The 20,347-nt window shown below is 41.2% G+C and overlaps 1 protein-coding gene across 1 annotated transcript; it reads right to left on the bottom strand.

The window, feature by feature from the left end:
- Positions 1 to 1,569: 1,569 nt before the first annotated feature.
- Positions 1,570 to 17,233, bottom strand: slc7a1b (solute carrier family 7 member 1b). The gene is made up of 12 exons (XM_072691789.1): positions 17,154 to 17,233; positions 8,978 to 9,411; positions 8,315 to 8,473; positions 8,063 to 8,228; positions 7,839 to 7,972; positions 7,484 to 7,706; positions 6,169 to 6,308; positions 4,922 to 5,024; positions 4,607 to 4,815; positions 3,744 to 3,895; positions 3,532 to 3,640; positions 1,570 to 3,028 (listed from the first exon to the last, which is right to left on the bottom strand). The coding sequence occupies exons 2-12, from the start codon at positions 9,345 to 9,347 to the stop codon at positions 2,835 to 2,837; spliced, it is 1,959 nt and encodes a 652-aa protein (XP_072547890.1). The 5' UTR covers positions 9,348 to 9,411; positions 17,154 to 17,233; the 3' UTR covers positions 1,570 to 2,834.
- Positions 17,234 to 20,347: the final 3,114 nt, after the last annotated feature.

Here is a 20,347-nt window from a genome sequence, read left to right as displayed (position 1 = left end):
GTACCTTTTGGCCCGATGTTCACCTGGAGTGTGTGTCATGTTTATATTCAAAAAGCAGTACAGGCTAAAAACCTCTTTATAAAGCATCGTAAAAGTGAACAGATGTAAAAATACAGTGTTGTCCGTTACATCACAAACAATTTTTCAGAACAGGACGTTTTTTTCCCCAAAAAAATGATGTTGGCCTTGGTTTCATCTTACAAATAAATAATTTATTGAGAACAGTGATATGTACATGTAATGTACAGGTCTCATTGTTCATTTAATATACATCTTCCAATTAAATTCTTTTAACCTAAATGATCCCAAAACTCCTTTTTTATTTTTACCTTTTTCTCTTTAGTGTTGTTGAGGGCACAAGGTGAATTTCATCACAGCAAGTATTACTTAAAATATGTACATTTATGAATTCAAGGCATTCTTTTGGGAGGGAGCTTAAATTTGTCACAAAAACAAAGGCTGCAAGTCCAGAGGACGAAAGCAGACCTGAGCTCAGCTCAAAATGTACAAAGAAACCTTGACAAAAAGTCGCACATAAATAATGACATGAATACCAAACCAAAACAGACATAATACAAAAAAAAGCATCAGAAAGCATCATGCACACAATATTCGTCCATTAGAGAAACTGACCTATGCAAAGGCACTGCAATTCATCGCCAAACAGACAAACTCAGTTCAATGATGTTGGCCTTCAAGGTTTCCACCACATAATGTTGTTTTGCAATATGCTGCCCTCCAGTGGAAATGCATTAGCACTGCGAGTGACCACAGCCTACACAGGCCTGTAGCCTCAGTGCCAACCTTCACTCAGCTGTTCCAGTGCAGAAAAAAAGCTGAGTGGTGTCAGAAACTGGGAAATACTGTTGTAAAGTGCACTGAACAGTAAAGTCATATTTACAAGTGGGAAACTCAGAATGCTACATGATACAAGCTTACGAGATGTGACGTATACTGCAACCTTTTACCTTTTTCATACCAACTGGCACATCCTAAAGCAGCCACCATGTCGACTGGCTCATCCTAAGGCAGCCACCACATTGACTGGCTCATCTTAAAGCAACCGGCACACTAACTGGCACATCCTAAACCAGCCACCATGTCAACTAGCCCATCCTAAAGCGGTCGGCAGACCAATTGGCACATTTTAAAGCTGCCTCCTCTTAGTGTCCATTGAATGCAGGTCTCCAGTGGGCAGAATATTCAGTTCCTCTGATGTAGTGAACCTGATTCAGCGATGGAACAGAGAAACATTTAACCAAACATTGTGCAAGTTACATATTTCAGATAGAAGATATTCCAAGATATTTCAAAAAACAAAAAGGTGGCTTAAAAAGGTGAGCTTTCAGGAGAAAGCTCTGGAGAATGCTTGGTCACTAAAGCTACAGGGGTTGGAAGAGGGTACAGTTAGCAGTCCAGTTGAAGAACATCTGAAAGTGCATGTAGGTATGCAGGGCTGAAAAGGTCAGGCAGGTAGGTAGGTTCTTGCAACTGCAGCTGAATATGAAGAAGAAAAAAAAAATCCAAACTGATTTTTACAAAGAAATAATTTATTGAGAGAAACAGGTGATATGTACATGTAATGTACAGGTCTCATTGTTCATATAACAAAGTCATTTAATATACATCCTCCAATTAAATTCTTTTAACCTAAATGATCCCAAAACTCCCTTTTTTTTTTTTTTTTTTACCTTTTTCTCTTTAGTGTTGTTGAGGGCACAAGGTGAATTTCATCACAGCAAGTATTACTTAAAATATGTACATTTATGAAATCAAGGCATTTGTCACAAAAAACAAAGGCTGCAAGTCCAGAGGACGAAAGCAGACCTGAGCTCAGCTCAAAATGTACAAAGAAACCTTGACAAAAAGTCGCACATAAATAATCACATTAATCCCAAACCAAAACTGACATAATACAAAAAAATAAAAGCCATCAGAAAGCATCATGCACACAATATTTGTCCATTAGAGAAACTGACCTATGCAAAGGCACTGCAATTCATCGCCACCATTAAATACACATAGAGCAATACCACTCAAGTGTTGAGTTTCACAGAAAATCTTTTTTTCCTGATGTTGATAAATACATAGTTGTTTTCATCATTGACTCTTTCGTTTTCACAGATGCAGATAAATATACTGCACAAAACTGATGTGCTCTTTCTCAGTCAAGACTGTATCGCTGTGTCCTGAAGAACGCAAGCTCACACCTTTATACCAGAACTCTGAAGCAGGTGGAGTGAAGCGCAGTTACCAAAGAGACATTCAGATGTCAGGGTGTGCAGCAATTCTTAAAGCTAATGGAAAACTGGCTGAAGCAAAACTTGCCATGGTCAATATCAGAGAGTGGCTTTTCTCATAGTGCAAATAATTACATATACACACATACTGTACATATTTATGCACACAGTCGCTCACCCACCCACCTACCCATATATACACGGTGTCTGTAAACAACTCCTACAAAACCCAAATATATACACACATAGCTCACACATCATGTAGCAGTGAAATGAGACACTCTTTGGCAATACACTTAAAAGCAACAGTAAGTTGGCTGTTTGCAATAGAGCACTCCAGACATCTGCATGCAAGAGTGCTGCTAAATGGCCACAGCCATTATTCTGTGATGATATGGCAAGATCTTGCCTAATTGGCAGCACTGAGGACTGTGAACAAATTTATCAAAAGTAACATTAAACTAGCATGAGAGCTGTTAATGCTGTAAACCTGCAGCAGGGAGTTTGGACAGCGCAAGTGTAGACAGCTACTTTTTCTTTTTTTTTTTCTCTCAAGTTGAGTCAAAGCAAAGTGTTGAAGGCACGGGTGCGTTTTTAGGGGTCTCCATCTTCCTCCTCTACAGGAGCGTCAGCACGATTGGTCAGGAATGCCTGTTTCTCAGGGGTGGTCAGTCCATTTGTCTTGCAGTCTGGCTGACATGTGTTGACTTCTGTCTCTTCCGCATTACCACTGGCCAAAGCAGACTCTGCACTGTTCCAGATCCCGTAGCAAAAGTAGATGACAAAGCCTAAAAGGGTTAACCAAAGATAAAAATAAATAAAAAAGACATTCGGCAAAGATGATGAATGTTCTCTAAAAATTTAGGCTTTACGATACAGGAGTCTGCTAAAATGGTTAAATGTCGAAGTTTAACAGAAATGTAATTTACAGTCATTAAATATTTTTTTAGATATATTTAATCAGTGACCACAGAAGCAAGTTAGCAAAGGAAAAGTGAAGTAAAGTAAATCAGGAGTCACACCCTGAGCCCAGGCATCTTAAACTTGGCTTCCATGGTAGCACTGCTGTCCTCGAGGGATGCAGAGTATCCACAATACACAGCGGTGCAGGGGTGTCAGACTACAGCACTGACATGCTTCCCCACTGTACTTCATTTAACCCACCTATTAAACCCAGAGCTAAAAGACCTCAGAGTTAAATCTGCTGAGTTAGGAGAGAGACAACTCATTTCTGACTCCCTGTGTCAATATGATGGCAGAACCTAAAGAGATACAGACAGGTGAGGCTTACCAATGATCATCCAGATCAAGAAACGCCACCAAGTGCCTCTGTCCAGCTGCATCATCAGGTAGACATTAATGAACATGCTGAGCACAGGTAAAAATGGGAGGAGAGGAACCTGAAACAAAACACACCAGCATTTATCAGATCACTCAGTCTTAAGAAAATAAGAAACATTTCATTCTTAAGCAGACATCTTAAGTTTATCGTCCATGTCTTACCTTGAAGGAAAGCTTGGTCTTGCTCTCAGGCTGCCGCCAGATTATTATAGTGGTAAGGAAACACACTCCCGCGAGTATACTCAGCACAGTTAGGGACCACACCTCTAAACCACCCTGCACGGCTACAATGCAGAAAACACAGACCAACGCCCCTGCACAGAGAGAGAGAGATACAGAGAGAGAGGATTGAGCATCCACAGCATGAATGTGCACTGAGTAGATCTGCAGATCAGTGAATAGGTGCATCACATTACTGGGACACTGTGACGGTGATGGCTAGACGACTGGGTCAGAACATCTTTAAAACATCAGACAGATCTTGTAGGGTTTTTTCTGGCACGAGGTAGTCAGCGCCTACCAAAAGTGCTCCAAGAAAGAAGAGCAGGTGAGCCAGCTGTGAGACAGGGTCATGGGTCCCCAAGGCTCAATGATGTGATCATGGAGGCCCCACCTCACAACTTACAGGACAGCAGGCTCTGCTGCTAACGTCTTGGAGCCAGATACCACAGGACGTCTTCAGAGGTCTAGTGGAGTCCATGCCTCAAATGGTCAGACCTACTCAATATTAGGCAGATGGTACTAATGTTATGGTGTAAGCATCTCATTGAAACCATCTTGACTTTGTATGGTAGTCAAAGTAACCATAAACGTTGACATATTAGAGGCGTAAGGTTTTGCTGCGTTTAAACCCAACCCAATGTGCCAATGTGTTTTGTCACCTGATTTGATCAAGCCACACTTACCCAACTCAACCAGACCTTTAGCTTCTGCTCAAATATGCAGTGAAAATTGCCATCATCAACCCTCTAAACAGGTGTGTAGAGTGTGTGTGTGGGGGGGGGGGGGAGGGGTGTATTTGTTACCTATGACACTGGTGCAGATGTTGACGGTAAAACCGGAGAGGCGGGAAGGTTCAGTATTTTTGGGGAAGAGCAGGTTGCTGAGGGTGCAGGTTTCCGGAGGGCCAGAGAGGAAACGGGAGCTGCCCTCACTGACCGAGTCTGGCTCAGTGTCCTCCTGAGAGCATGCAATCTGATACTGCACATTCACACTGGGCTGCTCCGGCTGGTACCTGAGCATGAGAAAAGGAGGGAGGAAAGGAAATAATGGCAGTCAATCAACCAGTCAATCAAACAACCAAAACACGGTGCATACATTTGGTCAGCAACATAACGGACCTTAAAACCAAGACGCAAGCCGCCACTAGGGTGTACGCCAGCAGTGTCCCAATGGACATAAGATCCACCAAATCCTTCAGGTCAAACAGGAAAGCCATCACAGCTGCACAGAAAACAAAAACATGCAACACTTAGTCATAAAAACTGCCCTTAATGCTGCAAAAACCGTTCAAATCATTAGCTCTACATCATATGGACAAAAGTATTGGGACACCTGCTCATTCGTTGTTTCTTTAATAGTATTAATTCATTCATAAATATAGAAGAATTTAAGTAACCTTGTAACTACTGTCTAGCGACCGTAGACCATAGATTTTAGATTGCTGTGAGGATCTGATTGCCTTCAGCAACAAGTGCACAAATGAGGTCAGGATGTTGGATCACCACCCCACCTCATCCCCAACTCCCAAATCCAAATAAACTGGACGGAGAACCATTATTCCAGTGCTCCACAATTCAATGCTGGGAGGCTTTATGCCACCTCTAGCCCACGCTTGGCATTAGACATAGTCCCAAGAGGTTGCCAATACTTCTCTACAGGGACTAAACAAGCTATGTACATGTGTGCATTTGCACATCTGTGTCATCACTGGCCACAAGACCCCTCTGCAAATACTGACTCCCTATAGAGGACAAAGCAAACGCAGGTAGGTGTGTGTCCACATCTAACACTCAAGCTACTTCTCTCCTCCTACTCTGAGCTTACCGGACAACAGCCCAGCCACCACGGTGGAGAAAATGGGCATCTTCCGTTTGCTGAGGCAGGACAGGATGGAGAAAAGCAGGCCGTCGTGTGCCACGGCAAAGATAATGTGTGGCAGGGGAAACATGGAGCCCAGCACACTGAGGCACACAAAGAAAAAAAGGGATGGAGAATGGGGTGGGGGTGAATGATGTTCATACATCATCCTACTAACTGGAAAATTCAGCCAGGTCCACACAGAGAATGTGAAACCCTTCAAAATGTAGGAAAAGTATGTCTGGTCTCTGTTCACTGCTTGTGTAATTGATCAACACACTTGTTGTCTTACTAAGTCACAGATGTGTTTGACCTCTTATTACAGTGTTTGTTCTTGTTGACTGGGCCCAGAGAAATATCTCACTGCGCCAAACTCTCATCTCTTCAGTGTGAAAGTTTAGTAGAAAAGGGTGGGACTAGGTACACATTCGCACTACAGCTACAAAACATCCTGTTGAGATCTGTAAAGGAAACCAGTCGGTTAGTGGTTTTAGTTCATTGTGCTCACCTGCTACGATTCCTGATGTTATTGTGGCCAGTACAGGGGTTTTGGATTTACTGCTGATTTTGGCCAAAAACTTGAAGAGCAGCCCATCCTCAGCCATAGCCCATATAATTCTGGGCATTGGAAACATGGAACCTAGTAGACTAGTTTAGGAAGGGGAAGAAAAACAGAGTCATGCAATGTAGTAAGACAGTTACAACACACAAGTAGGTACTTCTTCAAACAACTAAAAATGGTAAGCAGACCAGACCTCTAAGGTCACACAATTTTATATTTGGCATCATGCTTTAAAAAAAAAAAAAAAAAAGAAATTCTGGGGTTAAGCTGGTTATGCGTTTGAATTAATGGTATGTTTCATGTAAGAACATACTACCTGGACTAAAGTATTGGGAAACTTGCTAATTCAAGATGGAGTATCTGTCTCTACTCTAGATTCTGTAGCATTGCTGTGAGGATTTGATTGCATTTCACTGACAAACACATTAGTGAGGTCAGGATGTTGGATGACCACCATGCCCAGGTCCCTAACTCATTACAAAAGTACTGGATGGAGCACAATCATTCCAGAGAAGACACAGTTTTACAGTTTCACAGAGAACATACAGTTTCACTCTACAGCTCAAAGCTGGGTAGGTATAGTGCCAAGAGGTTCATGTTTATCTGCTACAGAGAGTCCTATTCTATTAACAGTACTTCTCTACAGGGACTAGACAAGCTGTGTGCGCACACATATTTGTGACATGTGTGTGAGCACTTGGTGCAATTCATAGTAGTTGCAATCATGGGTGTCCACAAACATTTGGACATATACTATATACTTCAGGTTTCCACAAGCAAGTGTGATAGGGCAAAAGTCATTAATTTTTTTTTTTTACCCTTAGAGGGGGAAAAAAAAAAAAAAAAAAAAAAAAAAAAAAAAAGACAGAGTTCCTCATTTGTGCATGTTGTGTCACTGACTGCAAAATGACAACACATCCCCGGAGGTCTACTGTGTGGCTTTCTCTAGTACTGTATAAATGATAAACCTATCCGATGTGGTTTCACTCTCCCATCTTTTTTCTATGTAGAAAAGCCTACACTTATATTATTACAAACTGCCGGACGTAAGAGTTCACTTAAGTGCAATCTTATTCACCGGATTCATTTTAGCATAGCACTGCAAAATACAGCAACTATTTATTACACACTTTGCTCTTAGAGGCTTTTTTAAATGATCAGCTTTTTTTTTTGCACTTTGAGCTACATTTATTAAAATCCATAAGCTGGCATTTCATGCCTTATACCACAAGGGCCCAAGGACAGTGGTGAGGTGTCCTACCTGGTGGAAAGAGCACATAGTGACCCAACTGCAACAGCATATGTAGCCCCGTCCCAGCCCACGTGTTTAAAGGCCACAGGCAGAGGACTGTTCTTATTCAGCATGTAGTACGGCATCATCATCGTGAGGGCTGCCGATACACCAAAGTAGGCCACAAAGCAGATGAGAAGCGAGGCCACTATGCCAATGGGAATGGCTTTCTGGGGGTTCTTCACTTCTTCGCCTAAAGTAAAGATAGCAGTTAACAAGCCACCTGGGACAGCTCAGTAAAAGATTGGTAAATTCTGTAAAAGGTAATAAAGGTACCAAAACTGGTCAGAAAGAAACAGGTTGATGCTGTGAACTAAACACTCACCTGTAGTAGCAATACAGTCAAATCCAACGAATGCATAAAAGCAGGTAGCAGCACCTGATAGCACTCCAGTAAAGCCAAATGGCATAAACCCTCCTTCACCCAGACTCTCCTTTGAAGGCAATGGCAGGGATTCACTGCAAATACATCAATCAAGGTCTGGTCAATGAACAAATTGACATCAGCACAGAGTACACACTGGGAGCTAATCCAGATCCTATACTCACTTTACACCAGCGCTGCCATTAAGGATCTCATCTGGGTTGAGGTTCCAGTTCTTGAGAGTTCCTTTGATCAGGCCCGAGACCACCACGAACATCAACACCAGCACATTAACACAGGTGAACACTTTGTTCACCATTGCGGACTCTTTCACACCAAACGCCAGCAACCCTGAAAACACCATTTACAACATTTAACCTTATACTGCACACAGATTATCAGAGTTAAGCACATTCAAGTGATTAGCATGTATTTACCTGTAAGTATGAGGATGATGAGAACCGCAAACATGTCTGGGTATTCAGCTAAAAACCCAGGAGCATTCATGCTCATATGTATCCTGCAGAACATCTCTATTTGTTTCCCTATGAGCTCATCAAATGTGGCGCTCCAGGCTCGGGCGACACTGGAGGTCCCTAACAGAAGAATTGACACAGACACAAAGAAACGTCACATGACAAATATGGAGATCATATCATATTTTCATAAAATGATCCAGTGTTATTCAGTAGAATTGTGGGGTTAAAGAGTGGTTATAAACTATGCACAGCATTAAAAACCTCTATATAAAAAGTCTATATAGTAAACAATAACATTAATAACAGCATGCAGAATCAGAAACTCCATGTAAAACAGTAGTCAGCAAACTACAGAACATCGGGCCATTTACAATTCTAATGAAATTGTGGAGTTTATGAAATTCAGGTTTGGGTTGACGAGTTAAACAAGCTCATCCTTTCAACCCTAATGGACAAAAGACTAGTTTTAATGCAAGATGAGATCAAGCCTTGTGTATGCCATGTGTAAACGTGTGGAATGCTGGATATTCCGGATATAAACCTCAGAAACAGCTGAATCGATCGTTGATCACATCTGCCAATACCAATATGCCTCAGACGTCCTTATGACCGTTTGCTCACCTATGATGTAGGAGAGGATGAGGTTCCAGCCGGTGATGAACGCCCACAGCTCTCCCACGGTTACGTAGCTGTACAGGTACGCCGAGCCCGTCTTGGGGACGCGTGCGCCGAACTCTGCGTAACACAGTCCAGCCATGACGGAAGCCAGCGCAGCAATGAGGAAGGAGAGGACGATAGCTGGTCCAGCATTTTCGCGTGCCACTGCTCCAGCTAGCACGTACACACCAGCACCAAGTGTGCTGCCCACACCCAGAGCCACCAGGTCAAATGTGTTTAAACAGCGCGACAGCCGTGACTCCTCTGTACTGCAGTCCACTGCCTTCACTCTCAGCAGCTGCTTCCCTAAGATTTTCAGTTTGGCTAGGACCATGATGATGCTGCTTCACACAGCTCACAGACACACAAACACACACACACACAGCAGGGTCAGTGACCTGCGGAGAGAGAAAAAAAAATTATTAATATATATTATACTATTATACTTATTACTAAGGATACAAGAAATGTTTAAGAGAAAAAGTTGACATTGCCACAGTTTCAACTTTTGAGCATTTAAAATAAATGAATAAATAAATAAATAAACAAACAAACAATGAAATGTGAAAAATTCTAACAAACCTATTTTTGTTTATATTGCATTACAGTATGCCAACTTTTATTCTAGAATTTACAACAAAATCCATACACTTGAACTAAGTCTCAATAAGGAAAACCTCTTTTTATGGAACCCTTAGCCAAACTGGAATAGCACTGACTGGTTCTTGACTTCTGGATCCTTTGTGGGAAACCAAAAGAAAACACTGTCTATAGATGATGGTTTCTTTTGGGTGAAAATTGGTATTTCCCATTTCTTGGTTCCTCGTATAGTTTGGAAGTGTAATCTGTCTCTTGGGCCGCCACTGAACCTCCACTAAAGGATGCATTTCTGGACGAGCCAAGAGAAACAGAACTGTCACTACAGGTGAAATAAGCATATGAACTGAGGAGGTGCAGTAATATTACGCAGGGTTACGATGTTGTCAAGCGTTTTACCGCCTCCTTTGCCAAAGCTAGCAGTGTGCTGAGCCCAAAGTAGCAACAATAGCAGTGTTACTCTCTCTATTACAATAAATTGAGCATCACAAAAGTTTGAAGCTGCTATTATTAAAAGGTACAAATGACACATATTGTTGCTTTTAAGAATTCAAATGGTTCTTCCATTTGTCACAGTCCTGTACAGAACCACTGGCTTCACTAAAGAACTAAACAGGAATAAACCCTTTTCTCAAGAAAGTACAGATGATTTCTTGACTTCAATCATTTGATAGATGTTTAAGTGCTTAGAGTGAGCTTAGGCCTCTGAATTTAGAAACGCTCACACCTACCAGATCCTTGCTGCTGTAGAAACCTCTGTGCACAGCCACTGAAATTCACAGAGTGTGACGTTAGTGTGCAAGTGCTCTGACTATCAGCAGACCATCCAGACAAATTCCATGTGTAGCTAGCTAAGAGCCTGGCCCTACAGCCAAAAGTAGACTGATTTATAGCTAGCTCAGTGTTGCAGCACACACTGTCAGCTAGCAGGCCAGGGGTAAGTTAGGAGGAACTCCACTTTACAGTAAGGTCTTTTTATAGTATACTCTCTCATTGAAACATGGGCATGCTGCCTGCGTCACTGGCCTAATGTAGTGTGGTGAAATGGGATCATGTTCAGATGATGCCACACTGGTTCTCCATTGCATACTAAAACAAAGTCCCGGCGTTACCTGAAGTCTGAATGCCTGTAGCGGATAAAACAAAGCTGAAAAGTGCACAGCATTAAATCCTAAGCTCCCTTGATCCCTACATCCCTACATTTTAAAGAAACGTAGAAAGAATGAGTTCTGACCAGCCAAGATCAAACTATGATGAAACACTTTCTGAAAGGGAAAGAGCTGAATGAGAACTTTCACTTACCAAACTGCAACACTCCACGCAAACCACTGAGCAAAACCCCAAACTTTACAGTGACCCGTCACTCAAAACCACAGCTGCACACCACACACAAAAAAGTGAGAAATAAAAGAAAATGAGATAAAAGAAAAAAGGAAATAAAAAAGGAGTAACCGCTAACCAAACCCTCAAAGTGGGCTTCCCTCTTGTGTACAGACAACTACATGTATGGAGAGGTTTTTATGTGTGTTGCTCAGTGATCCAGGCACACGTCAGAGGTCTTTGTGGCAACCAACCCTTTCAGGCCTGTGGCCCACAAATAGCACTCTGTTGGGTCACGTGACAGGGTGACTCCAGCAGCTGTGGTGACCGTGGACACCACCCACTTGTCTGTCAGTCACTATCAGCTTCCTCCACTATCAGATTCTCAGCCCCTTGACTGGCCCCCCACACACACACACTTTCATGACACCAAAGCCAGTACTGAATGACTAGCTGAGGAATAGTTTACTCAATAATGCTAACATATTGCTAAAGAAGAATGAAAGTCAGCGAGAGGCAGTAGACAACTGCACAAAAAAAGCTATTGAGCAGCTTAGGTGCTTTCTAGGGATCCAGGGAGATTTCTAGGGAATCTTATGGGCATCAGAAAATTAATTATTAAAATTAATCAGAACTGATGTTAAAGATTTAACTAGGAATGGCACCATATTTTATTGTATCATTTTTAATTGTGATACACAATATGCTTTTCTTTTCATTACAAACAGTGCACTTGCTTTTTAAGAATCTGGGGCTACTGATGCATTTTGTCTGCGATTATGTACATCATAGTTAATATCGTGAAAATGTATTTTAATATCACAATCTTTTACCGTATTGCCAACGCCTAGTTTTATCAATAGTTTACGCTTGGTATTTTACCAGAGAAAAATAATGTTTAGGTAATGGTGCATTACAATTGAGTAATGTTTAAATAAATAAATAAATAAATAAATAAAAACACACACACACACACACACATACATTATATATATATATATATATATATATATATATATATATATATATATATATATATATATATATATATATATATATATATGTATAGTATATATATAGTAAACTTAGTAATGGTAATGAAGGCAGACCCATTCCTAGTTACTACAGTTTATGTATCTGCACTGGCCCACCGGTCACATATGGGTGCTTTTCTAGATTTAGAGGTCTCAGCCTGTTATCATCTGCAGGGACAGTACAGGCAAATGAAATGACTCATCCATGCTCTGCCCACACATGACCGTAAGAGGTGAATACTGAGGTGGGTGGAGAAGATCAACAGCAAATTACAAAGTTCCCTGTCTAGTTTAAGTAATACCTAACTAACTATTTGCACCAGGTTTTGTCCTTGTACCCAAGTTAAAGAAGAGTTTCTCAATTTAAGAGAAACACGCCAGTGCTTTCAATGGGATCTTAAGGTGGACATGGTGTACACAATGTTGACTTAATTTCTGGTGGCATGGTAGCAGATTCTCTGCGGTCATGTCCATCATGTCTAGTTACATGAGCTACACAAGATATGTAAAACAACAGTACAATTTCTCTTTAGGTTTACTGGGATTGTTGGGTCGTACCTAACACCAACATTTGGTAAGAGGTTTGTGGGCAGAAAGCTTGGACAAGTCAACTTGCCATAAAGGCCACAAAGAAGTTTTGTTTTGTCTCACAGGAAATGATTAAATTGTGCAAAACCTAGCTGATGCCCTTTACGAGCTGCTATGAACATGCGCTTTCCAAGGAATCCAATCCGAGCAATCTCACAACAGAAAGTCAAGGAAGGCAGGACTTGCCAAGCAGGAGTGCAGTCCTCTCTGGCTGAGTCGGAAGTGAGAGCATATGCCTGCAAAGAACACGTGTCCATATTCAGCCCAGAGACTATTTGCCCTGTGAACACACAGACCACATCTGCCCCAAATGACACCAATCTACAACTACACGTCAGCCAAGTATTCTAGAATCATACCGGTCTAATTAAAATCATTTAATGTTGTGTATTAAAAAAAAAAGAGCAAACAAATGCTCACATCACGGACGGGAATACAGTTCTAAACTGAGCAGCAGGTACACGTGGCTTTAGGAAACAAGTGAGGTTTGCACAGCAGCATGAGGAAGACCTGTTTAACCTCTATTTAACTGTCATCAATGCTTCACATGGACGAAAATAAGGAAGGTGGTGGCGTGGCGGGGCGGGGCGGGGGGTTGGGGGTGGGTTAAAAAGCAGAGAGAGTAAGAGTTGTGCAATACACACTGGAACGCTTGGCATGGTCACGCCTGAAGGCTAAACGACGAAACCAGCCTGTTAAACCAAACATATAGCGATAGGGAGGAGCTGTAGACAGACAGTAACTCAAGTTTCTTTCAGAAGTTGTTCAGTTGTAAGCGTGGGCAGGGACTGAACCCAGCCTCCTTCTCCACCAATCAAATCACGGGCACACTACAGGAACCAGAGATCAGGACGGCAAGCAGTCACATGAAAGGCACTCAATGGAATGCATATGTAAACAGAAGTCCAATCACCACCTGTACAAGAGCTGAGCTCCACCTATTGTAAGTTACATAGCTATTAGAATTAGCTATTAGTATTTCCTACTACACTGCTTTTTCGAGGGCAGTCAAACAAGAGAGACATTTACATAGATCAGTCTTAACACCAGTGATAAACAGCCTGGTTAAATCTGAAGGATAAAAATTAATAATAATAATAATAATAATAATAATAATAATAATTTAAAAAGTGGTTCTTAGAAAGGAAACAAATATAATATAAAAAACACATAGGATATGGGCCCTTTAAATGTTAGACTGATCTCATCAATCTAATTATGAATTAGTCCACTGCAGAACATCCCACAGGTACAGCAAGTGATTTACTACAGAACAGTTATTATAGGATCAATCCAACCGTTACATCTCACAGATTCTGGGTGGCTCCTGCCTTTTCACTCACCCTGAATGTAAAGCCATGAAAAGCTGAAGCCATCACTGCATCTAGATATATAATCAGACACGGCTACTTACGCCGACACTGTATTATCATTAACATGTCATCTCCACGTTAAAATTTCAGACAGTAACGAGAATGCTGCGAGAAGTCTAACAAAAAAATACTAAGACAGCCTGAAAATGCCAACCTACTCTGATTAAAAGCCATCCCTGAGAGCATACACTCTGTCAAGATGCTAAAATTAAACATCAAGGGCTCCTGCCACTGATGTAATGTGAAGAGCTCACACACAAGCAAAACCAACTGCCTCCAGCTCCACAAAAAGACTCCAAAAACAGAGTCATCTGAGGTGATTTATTTTAGGGAGCCAATAAGGGGCTCCTGAGAGGAGTCTAATCTCTACAGGGCTGTCATTTAGACGTGACCAAGTTCTGATCTTTCCAAACATGAACTCTGGGCCATTGGCTGAAAAATGTCATGACACCCAAACAACAGAACCCCTTGCCTCGAAAAACAAACACCATGACATGAGCCAAAGAGCAGTCAGTGATCACAGCGACCTCCCCTCTGGAAGAGCGGTGTGGCCTGCTTGGAGAGAACGTCAATGCCTTGAATAATCACCAAGCACTCTTGGAGATGCTGTTTCTTTTTAAGAAGATAAAGAGACCAAAACCCACAATGACACATTGGTTCGCTCCTTTTTCTGTTTTGTCTTCAGTTCAGGATCATAGATTATAATGTTTCATTTTACAACAACGCAGAGAAAGGGCCCTGAGATCGAAGATTGTGTTAGTCAGCAAGTCTGGGTCATTGTTTCCCACTGAAAGGAACATACAGTCCATGACTAGGCTTGATTCTAGTCCAGGAAACATATACAATAATATCATTACTACAACATCAGAACCACTGATACCATTGACAGAGGGGCTTCCACTGGGATTTTAGTACTTGTGTGAAGACGCATGATTTCGACAGACCTTGGGTAAGTACGTAGTCAAGACTGTAGGTTAAAGTGTAAGAGATCTAAACAATCATCATCACTACAGGCCGATACAGTGATGGAAATATGAATTAGTATGCAGATCTGAATGATTTTCTCAGTCACCTCTGCCCCACACAGCAAACTGGCTTGGCGCTGGTGGGGCGGCTCTTCTTCGTTCCTTATGACAACATGCTCAACTAGGTCTTCCGAGACCACTAGGGAGGGACCTCCAGGGACACACACTCATTATAGAAGAATAATCAAACTATAAACTATATTATTGCGTCAGATTAGATAAGAAATCAAACCAGCAAGCGGCATTTTAGCATCAGTTACTACTACATGCAGACACAGAGAAGGGAGTGTCGTAACTGCAATAAAGGCTGGATGTCTTAACAAGTGATGGTGCTGAATCGTAGATGGGCTGTTCAAACTGAAAAACCTACTAGCATAACATTTAACTTGCCTTATCGGACAACCTGCACCATGTGACTATTGCGGATGCACACATAGCGATGACTATGCTGAAACTATATATTGTACAGCCCTAACATTGAATGTCATGCCTGCAAAAACAGAACCATGTCATGAACATGGTCATTTTTCATATTGTATACAATAGCATTTTGAATATATCAATATTTACGATATACTGCCCAGCCCTAAATTACACCAGCCACAAATGTAATAAAACCCAATAACGTCATACAGTAATGCATTATTGGTAAAAGAAGGGTCATTAATGGTCAAGACCCTGTATAACTTTATTAGTTATGGGCCCCAATGCATTACATTATGGATTGTGTTACATTAGAGGTAAAATTATTACAATATTAGTGTATTTTAAATTAACGTCCACATTTTCTTTTACAAAACAATTTTACCCACCTGCCCCAGTACAATCCATTCTTTAAATTATGGATTAGCTACTGCTTAGTCCTACAGGCAGTGGCCCATGTATAGGCCAACAGAGAGTTCCATGTTTTTCAGTACTGCAATCTGCAAACCTCAGAAAACTAAGCTCTAAGTACGTATTTAGGACGTATTAAGTTTTGTATTGATACATTTTCAGGGTTTGTAGTTTTTAAGGCTATTTTGTTGAAGGCTAGGGTTAATCAATGTCCAGTAAAACAGCCTATGATGATAGTTTTGTTGGGTATCAGTGTTGGCACCATAATACTCAACCTGGTATTAGTACTGCAATCTAAATTCTGGTCTCGTGGCTGTTGATTTAGGGGGTATCAACGCTGCCTTCCTCGTGGCAGACCAGAGTTTGATTTCCTGGCCAGATAAGCACACCAACTTACACCAATAAGAGCTCACTGGTCAAGACTACCAACGCTACACCTAATTCACCTAATTATGTAACTTGATTAAAAGGGATGTCACTGCGGGTTCGAGCGGCAGCCAAAAGCCATAAATGCAAATATGGCAAGACACACATTTAGCAAACATCTGAGTGTGAAGGCTTATCTGGGATCAGTGAGTGCGCCATGTGAGTCAGTCACTGAACTGACTCAAAAGGAACTGAGGAGATCTGATCCTAGATCAGCACTTTTACTCCAAGACTTTTAATAAATATGCAAAATAAATAAATAAATAGTATAAAGAAAAAAAATTTACAGAAATAACTGATTATTTATTATTGATTGATAAATAATCAACCTTTTCACTGCTAGCTGGGGGGTCCATTCCCTGCATCTCTTGTAAAGTCAGTAAGGTGGGGTATCAGTATCCCACTAAAGTGATCCGACAACAACATGACCTCCAATGACTTACAGGAAGGAAGTGATGACTCGTTTAGAACCCCCATAAAGCGCGCGATCGGAGCCGCGGCCACGTGCGGTTTGTAGGCCTCGGGGGTGGGGGGGAGGCGTAAAAGGCACGTTTTGACTATTTCTCCTTTACAGATCATCTTTATTTCTGCTGTGCATGCACATTTGGACGGGTTACTATACATGCTGGCGTGTAATCTGCACACAAAGCGCGTAAAACAGAAACTGCACCTTCTTCAGAGCTTTTTATTTATTTAGGAGTCGCTAAAATAAGGCGATCAAAAAAGCAGAATGAATGAGAGAAGTCAAAGAAGACCGAGCAATCACCAGGCGCGTGTTGCATCAGCTCCTAAAATGGACTCTCAGGAAGACCATGTGCATCTGGAACTACAAGGATGAGCCGGCATCGCGCGCGCCTGTGCTAGCGAACAGAGAAAGGAACCACGTTGTTCCTGCAAACAATGAACAGCGAGTAGTACTGGAGCAAAAACTGTAGGTTCTTACCTCGAAAGAGCGTCAGTGTGTGTTAAACCAGAGCTCAGATAACACCAGGAATTACACGATAAAGTACAGGACCGGCCAACCCCAAAGGAGGAACTAAACACACCAAGCCAGCGTAAAAACGGTGGGTGGGGTTCGTGCTGTAGTGTAATAGTAAAGGCCCACTGGCTTTAGCACCAAGCCCCGCCCTTACAACTGGGGCCTGGCGTTTTCATTCCCACCTGTATTCAGACAAACCCCGCCCTGCACCCTGATTGGCTGGTGGGGGAGTAACAATGCTTGTACACATGTGCTCATCATGTTTCTTCTGAAAGCAGGGTCTATTATAGAGAGGTTAGACAGAGAGAACAGCAGACAGACATATATTATATACTATATGTCCAAATGTTTGTGGACACTCCTTTTAATCAGTGCATTCAGAAATGTGTAAGTACACACACACACACACACACACACACACACACACACACACACACACACACACACACGGCTTTTCTAGTCCCTATAGAGAAGTATTGTCAATAGAATAGGACACTCTGGAGCAGATAAACACAAACCTGTTGGCACCATGCCTAATGCCAGGCATGGGCTAGAGGGGTATAAAGCTCCCCAGCATTGAGCCATGGAGCTGTGTTCTCTGGAATGATGGTGCTTTATCCAATACGGTGAGTTGGGGATGAGGTGGGGTGGTTATCGTCCAACAGCCGAACATCAGTAACTTCTGTATTGCTGAATGCAATCAAATCCTCACAGTAATGCTCAAAAATCTAGTAGGAAGGTAGTTACCAAAATAAAAGCATGATAAACTCTTCCATTAATAGCTTTGATTTCAGAAGAAAAAATGAATGAGCAAGTGTCCAAATACTTTTGTCCATAGATAACTACTTAATCCCAGAAAGAAAGTCACATTAAAGCAGCATAAATACAGTGGAAATGGATTTGAAACAACAACTTGGAAACATATAAAAATAAGAGTATAATAATAATAATAATGATTGAATGCAAGGGGTGGTAAAGTAGCGGTGCAATGTACACTACAGCAGGTACAAATGTATTGGCATCAGTATGTACATAAGAAGCCTGAGCGATGTATATATTCATTAGTCAAAGCAGCAGTGCTTAGTGCTTGGAGCAGATGCGTGAGAAAGTGAGACTGCGTAGCAATATGAGCAGAAAGAGGAGGTGATGTCCAACTGAGAGATGTATAAAAGCATATAGATAAAAATGTATGAAATACTGGGAGGTTAAATTACATTTAGCCACAAGATCATTACTGAGGACTGTTACTGATGTGGGGTAATTAGTGTGGAACACAAACACTCCAGCTCATCCCAGAGGTACTGAGTGGAACTCCATCACTCCAGAGAACGCAGTTCCACTGCTCCACACTGTATAGGGGTATATACCCCTCTAGCTGACACTTGGCATAGGGCATGGGCAGCTCCTCTAGAATATCCCCTCCCCTTGACAGCACCTTACTATGGAGATTATAGCCTAAGAGCTGTGTGCGCACAGTTGAATGCCTGTATCAGCAAAGAGTGCAGCTTCAAGTAGCTCAATTCTGTGTCTGAATACTTTTGGACATATAGTGCAGAGTTAATTATAAACAATGTAATAGAGAACTTTATAATCAAGCTTCGTACTTACTAAAAACCATATTCATACATTCCGATTTTTGGGGGCTATATTGTTCTTCCTAGCGTTTATGCATAAATGTGGTGAGTCTACATGGTCACTTAACTACAAAATAAATCATATTTATATTTAATAAATAAATAAATAAAATGATAATAATAATGTGAAGACCCTGTTAACCAAGCCAACATGCTCATGTGGTGGGCATGGGCTCTGGGTACTGGGACCCAGTTGACATTCCCGAATGAGCCCCATTATTACAGCCCTCCTTAATCTCACACGGATCCCATCTAGGCTCCATATGTAGTGTACAACCCTCCTGCTACCATCACTTACCATGAAGAACATATATATATATATATATATATATATATATACACACACACACACATTTTATATATATATAAGACAGACTAGACTAGACTCAAACCAAAACCCTCAAAGCTAGACTGTGCCTTCACGGACAAAAATACAGTAATTTTTATTTATTTATCATTATTATTATTTTTAAACCTTTCCTAATGTGTGTTTTGTGTGTGTGTACCTCTGGGGCTTATAGTGTTGTGTACTCCTTGCTTTGCATATGTGAAAAAATAGTAGTAGTAGTAAATTTGCTTTGATTGGTTGTTAGTATCATCCTATGCTGGGATTGGGTGAAAGTCCTTATCCACGATCAGTCTGCCATTGTACTCCTAGAACAGGTTGGGTTTCTTGGTGGTAAAAAATACTTGAGTGAGGGAAGAATCCAGAGCTCTCTTTTCTCAGCCACACCTGCACAGAGAGGCCTCACCCTCCACAGCAGAAGACTTCACTATCCAGCCAAAAACAACATGTCTTCAGATCAGTTTGTCCTTGGTCTTGTCAAACCCCAACTGGTGCCAAGTTAATCTACTTTTTGGCACTTAGGTCCAGAGCTGGGTGATATCTAGTTACTTTTACTAAGCTACACATTCTCTGGTAAACACTTCTGGAATATTTTCCAATTGTCATCATTTTACTTCTACTTGAACACCCACACTTTTATTCTATATTATTATTATTATTATTATTATTATTATTTTCAGTCAATATTTCACTGAAATAACACATTTCTCTTCATTTGAAATATAACCTACTTTGTGTTGAGGAGACTTTAGTAATGGGACTGCATTATTGTACTAAGGTGTTATTTAGGAATTGTTCAACTTGGACTCAAATATTACTGAAAATGAATACTTGTGAAATGCAAACATACTCTTTTCATTGTCATTGAAATTTGCACATGGTGCTGCACATTTTAGTAATACTGTCTTAAGTAAAACATACAGGCAAATTCATATCCATGTAACATGAATCTGCCTGTAGATATGCTAATTTATCTTGGTGCCACACAACTCCAGAGGCCTGCAGTGGTGGGTTTATTTCTCATTCTGTTCTCGGTCTGTGAGTTTGGTGTGTTCTCCCCATGTCTTTATAGGATTTCCTCCTACCTCTTAAAAACACATCACTCTGTTTTTAGTTTTCTCCATGGTTTGAGCCCAGTGGCTGCTCTGTACACTGTGTACTTCAGTACTAAGTAATTC

The sequence above is a fragment of the Salminus brasiliensis genome, chromosome 11, assembly GCF_030463535.1.
Source record: "Salminus brasiliensis chromosome 11, fSalBra1.hap2, whole genome shotgun sequence".
NCBI lineage: Eukaryota > Metazoa > Chordata > Actinopteri > Characiformes > Bryconidae > Salminus > Salminus brasiliensis.
This window is presented reverse-complemented; position numbering and strand designations above follow the sequence as displayed.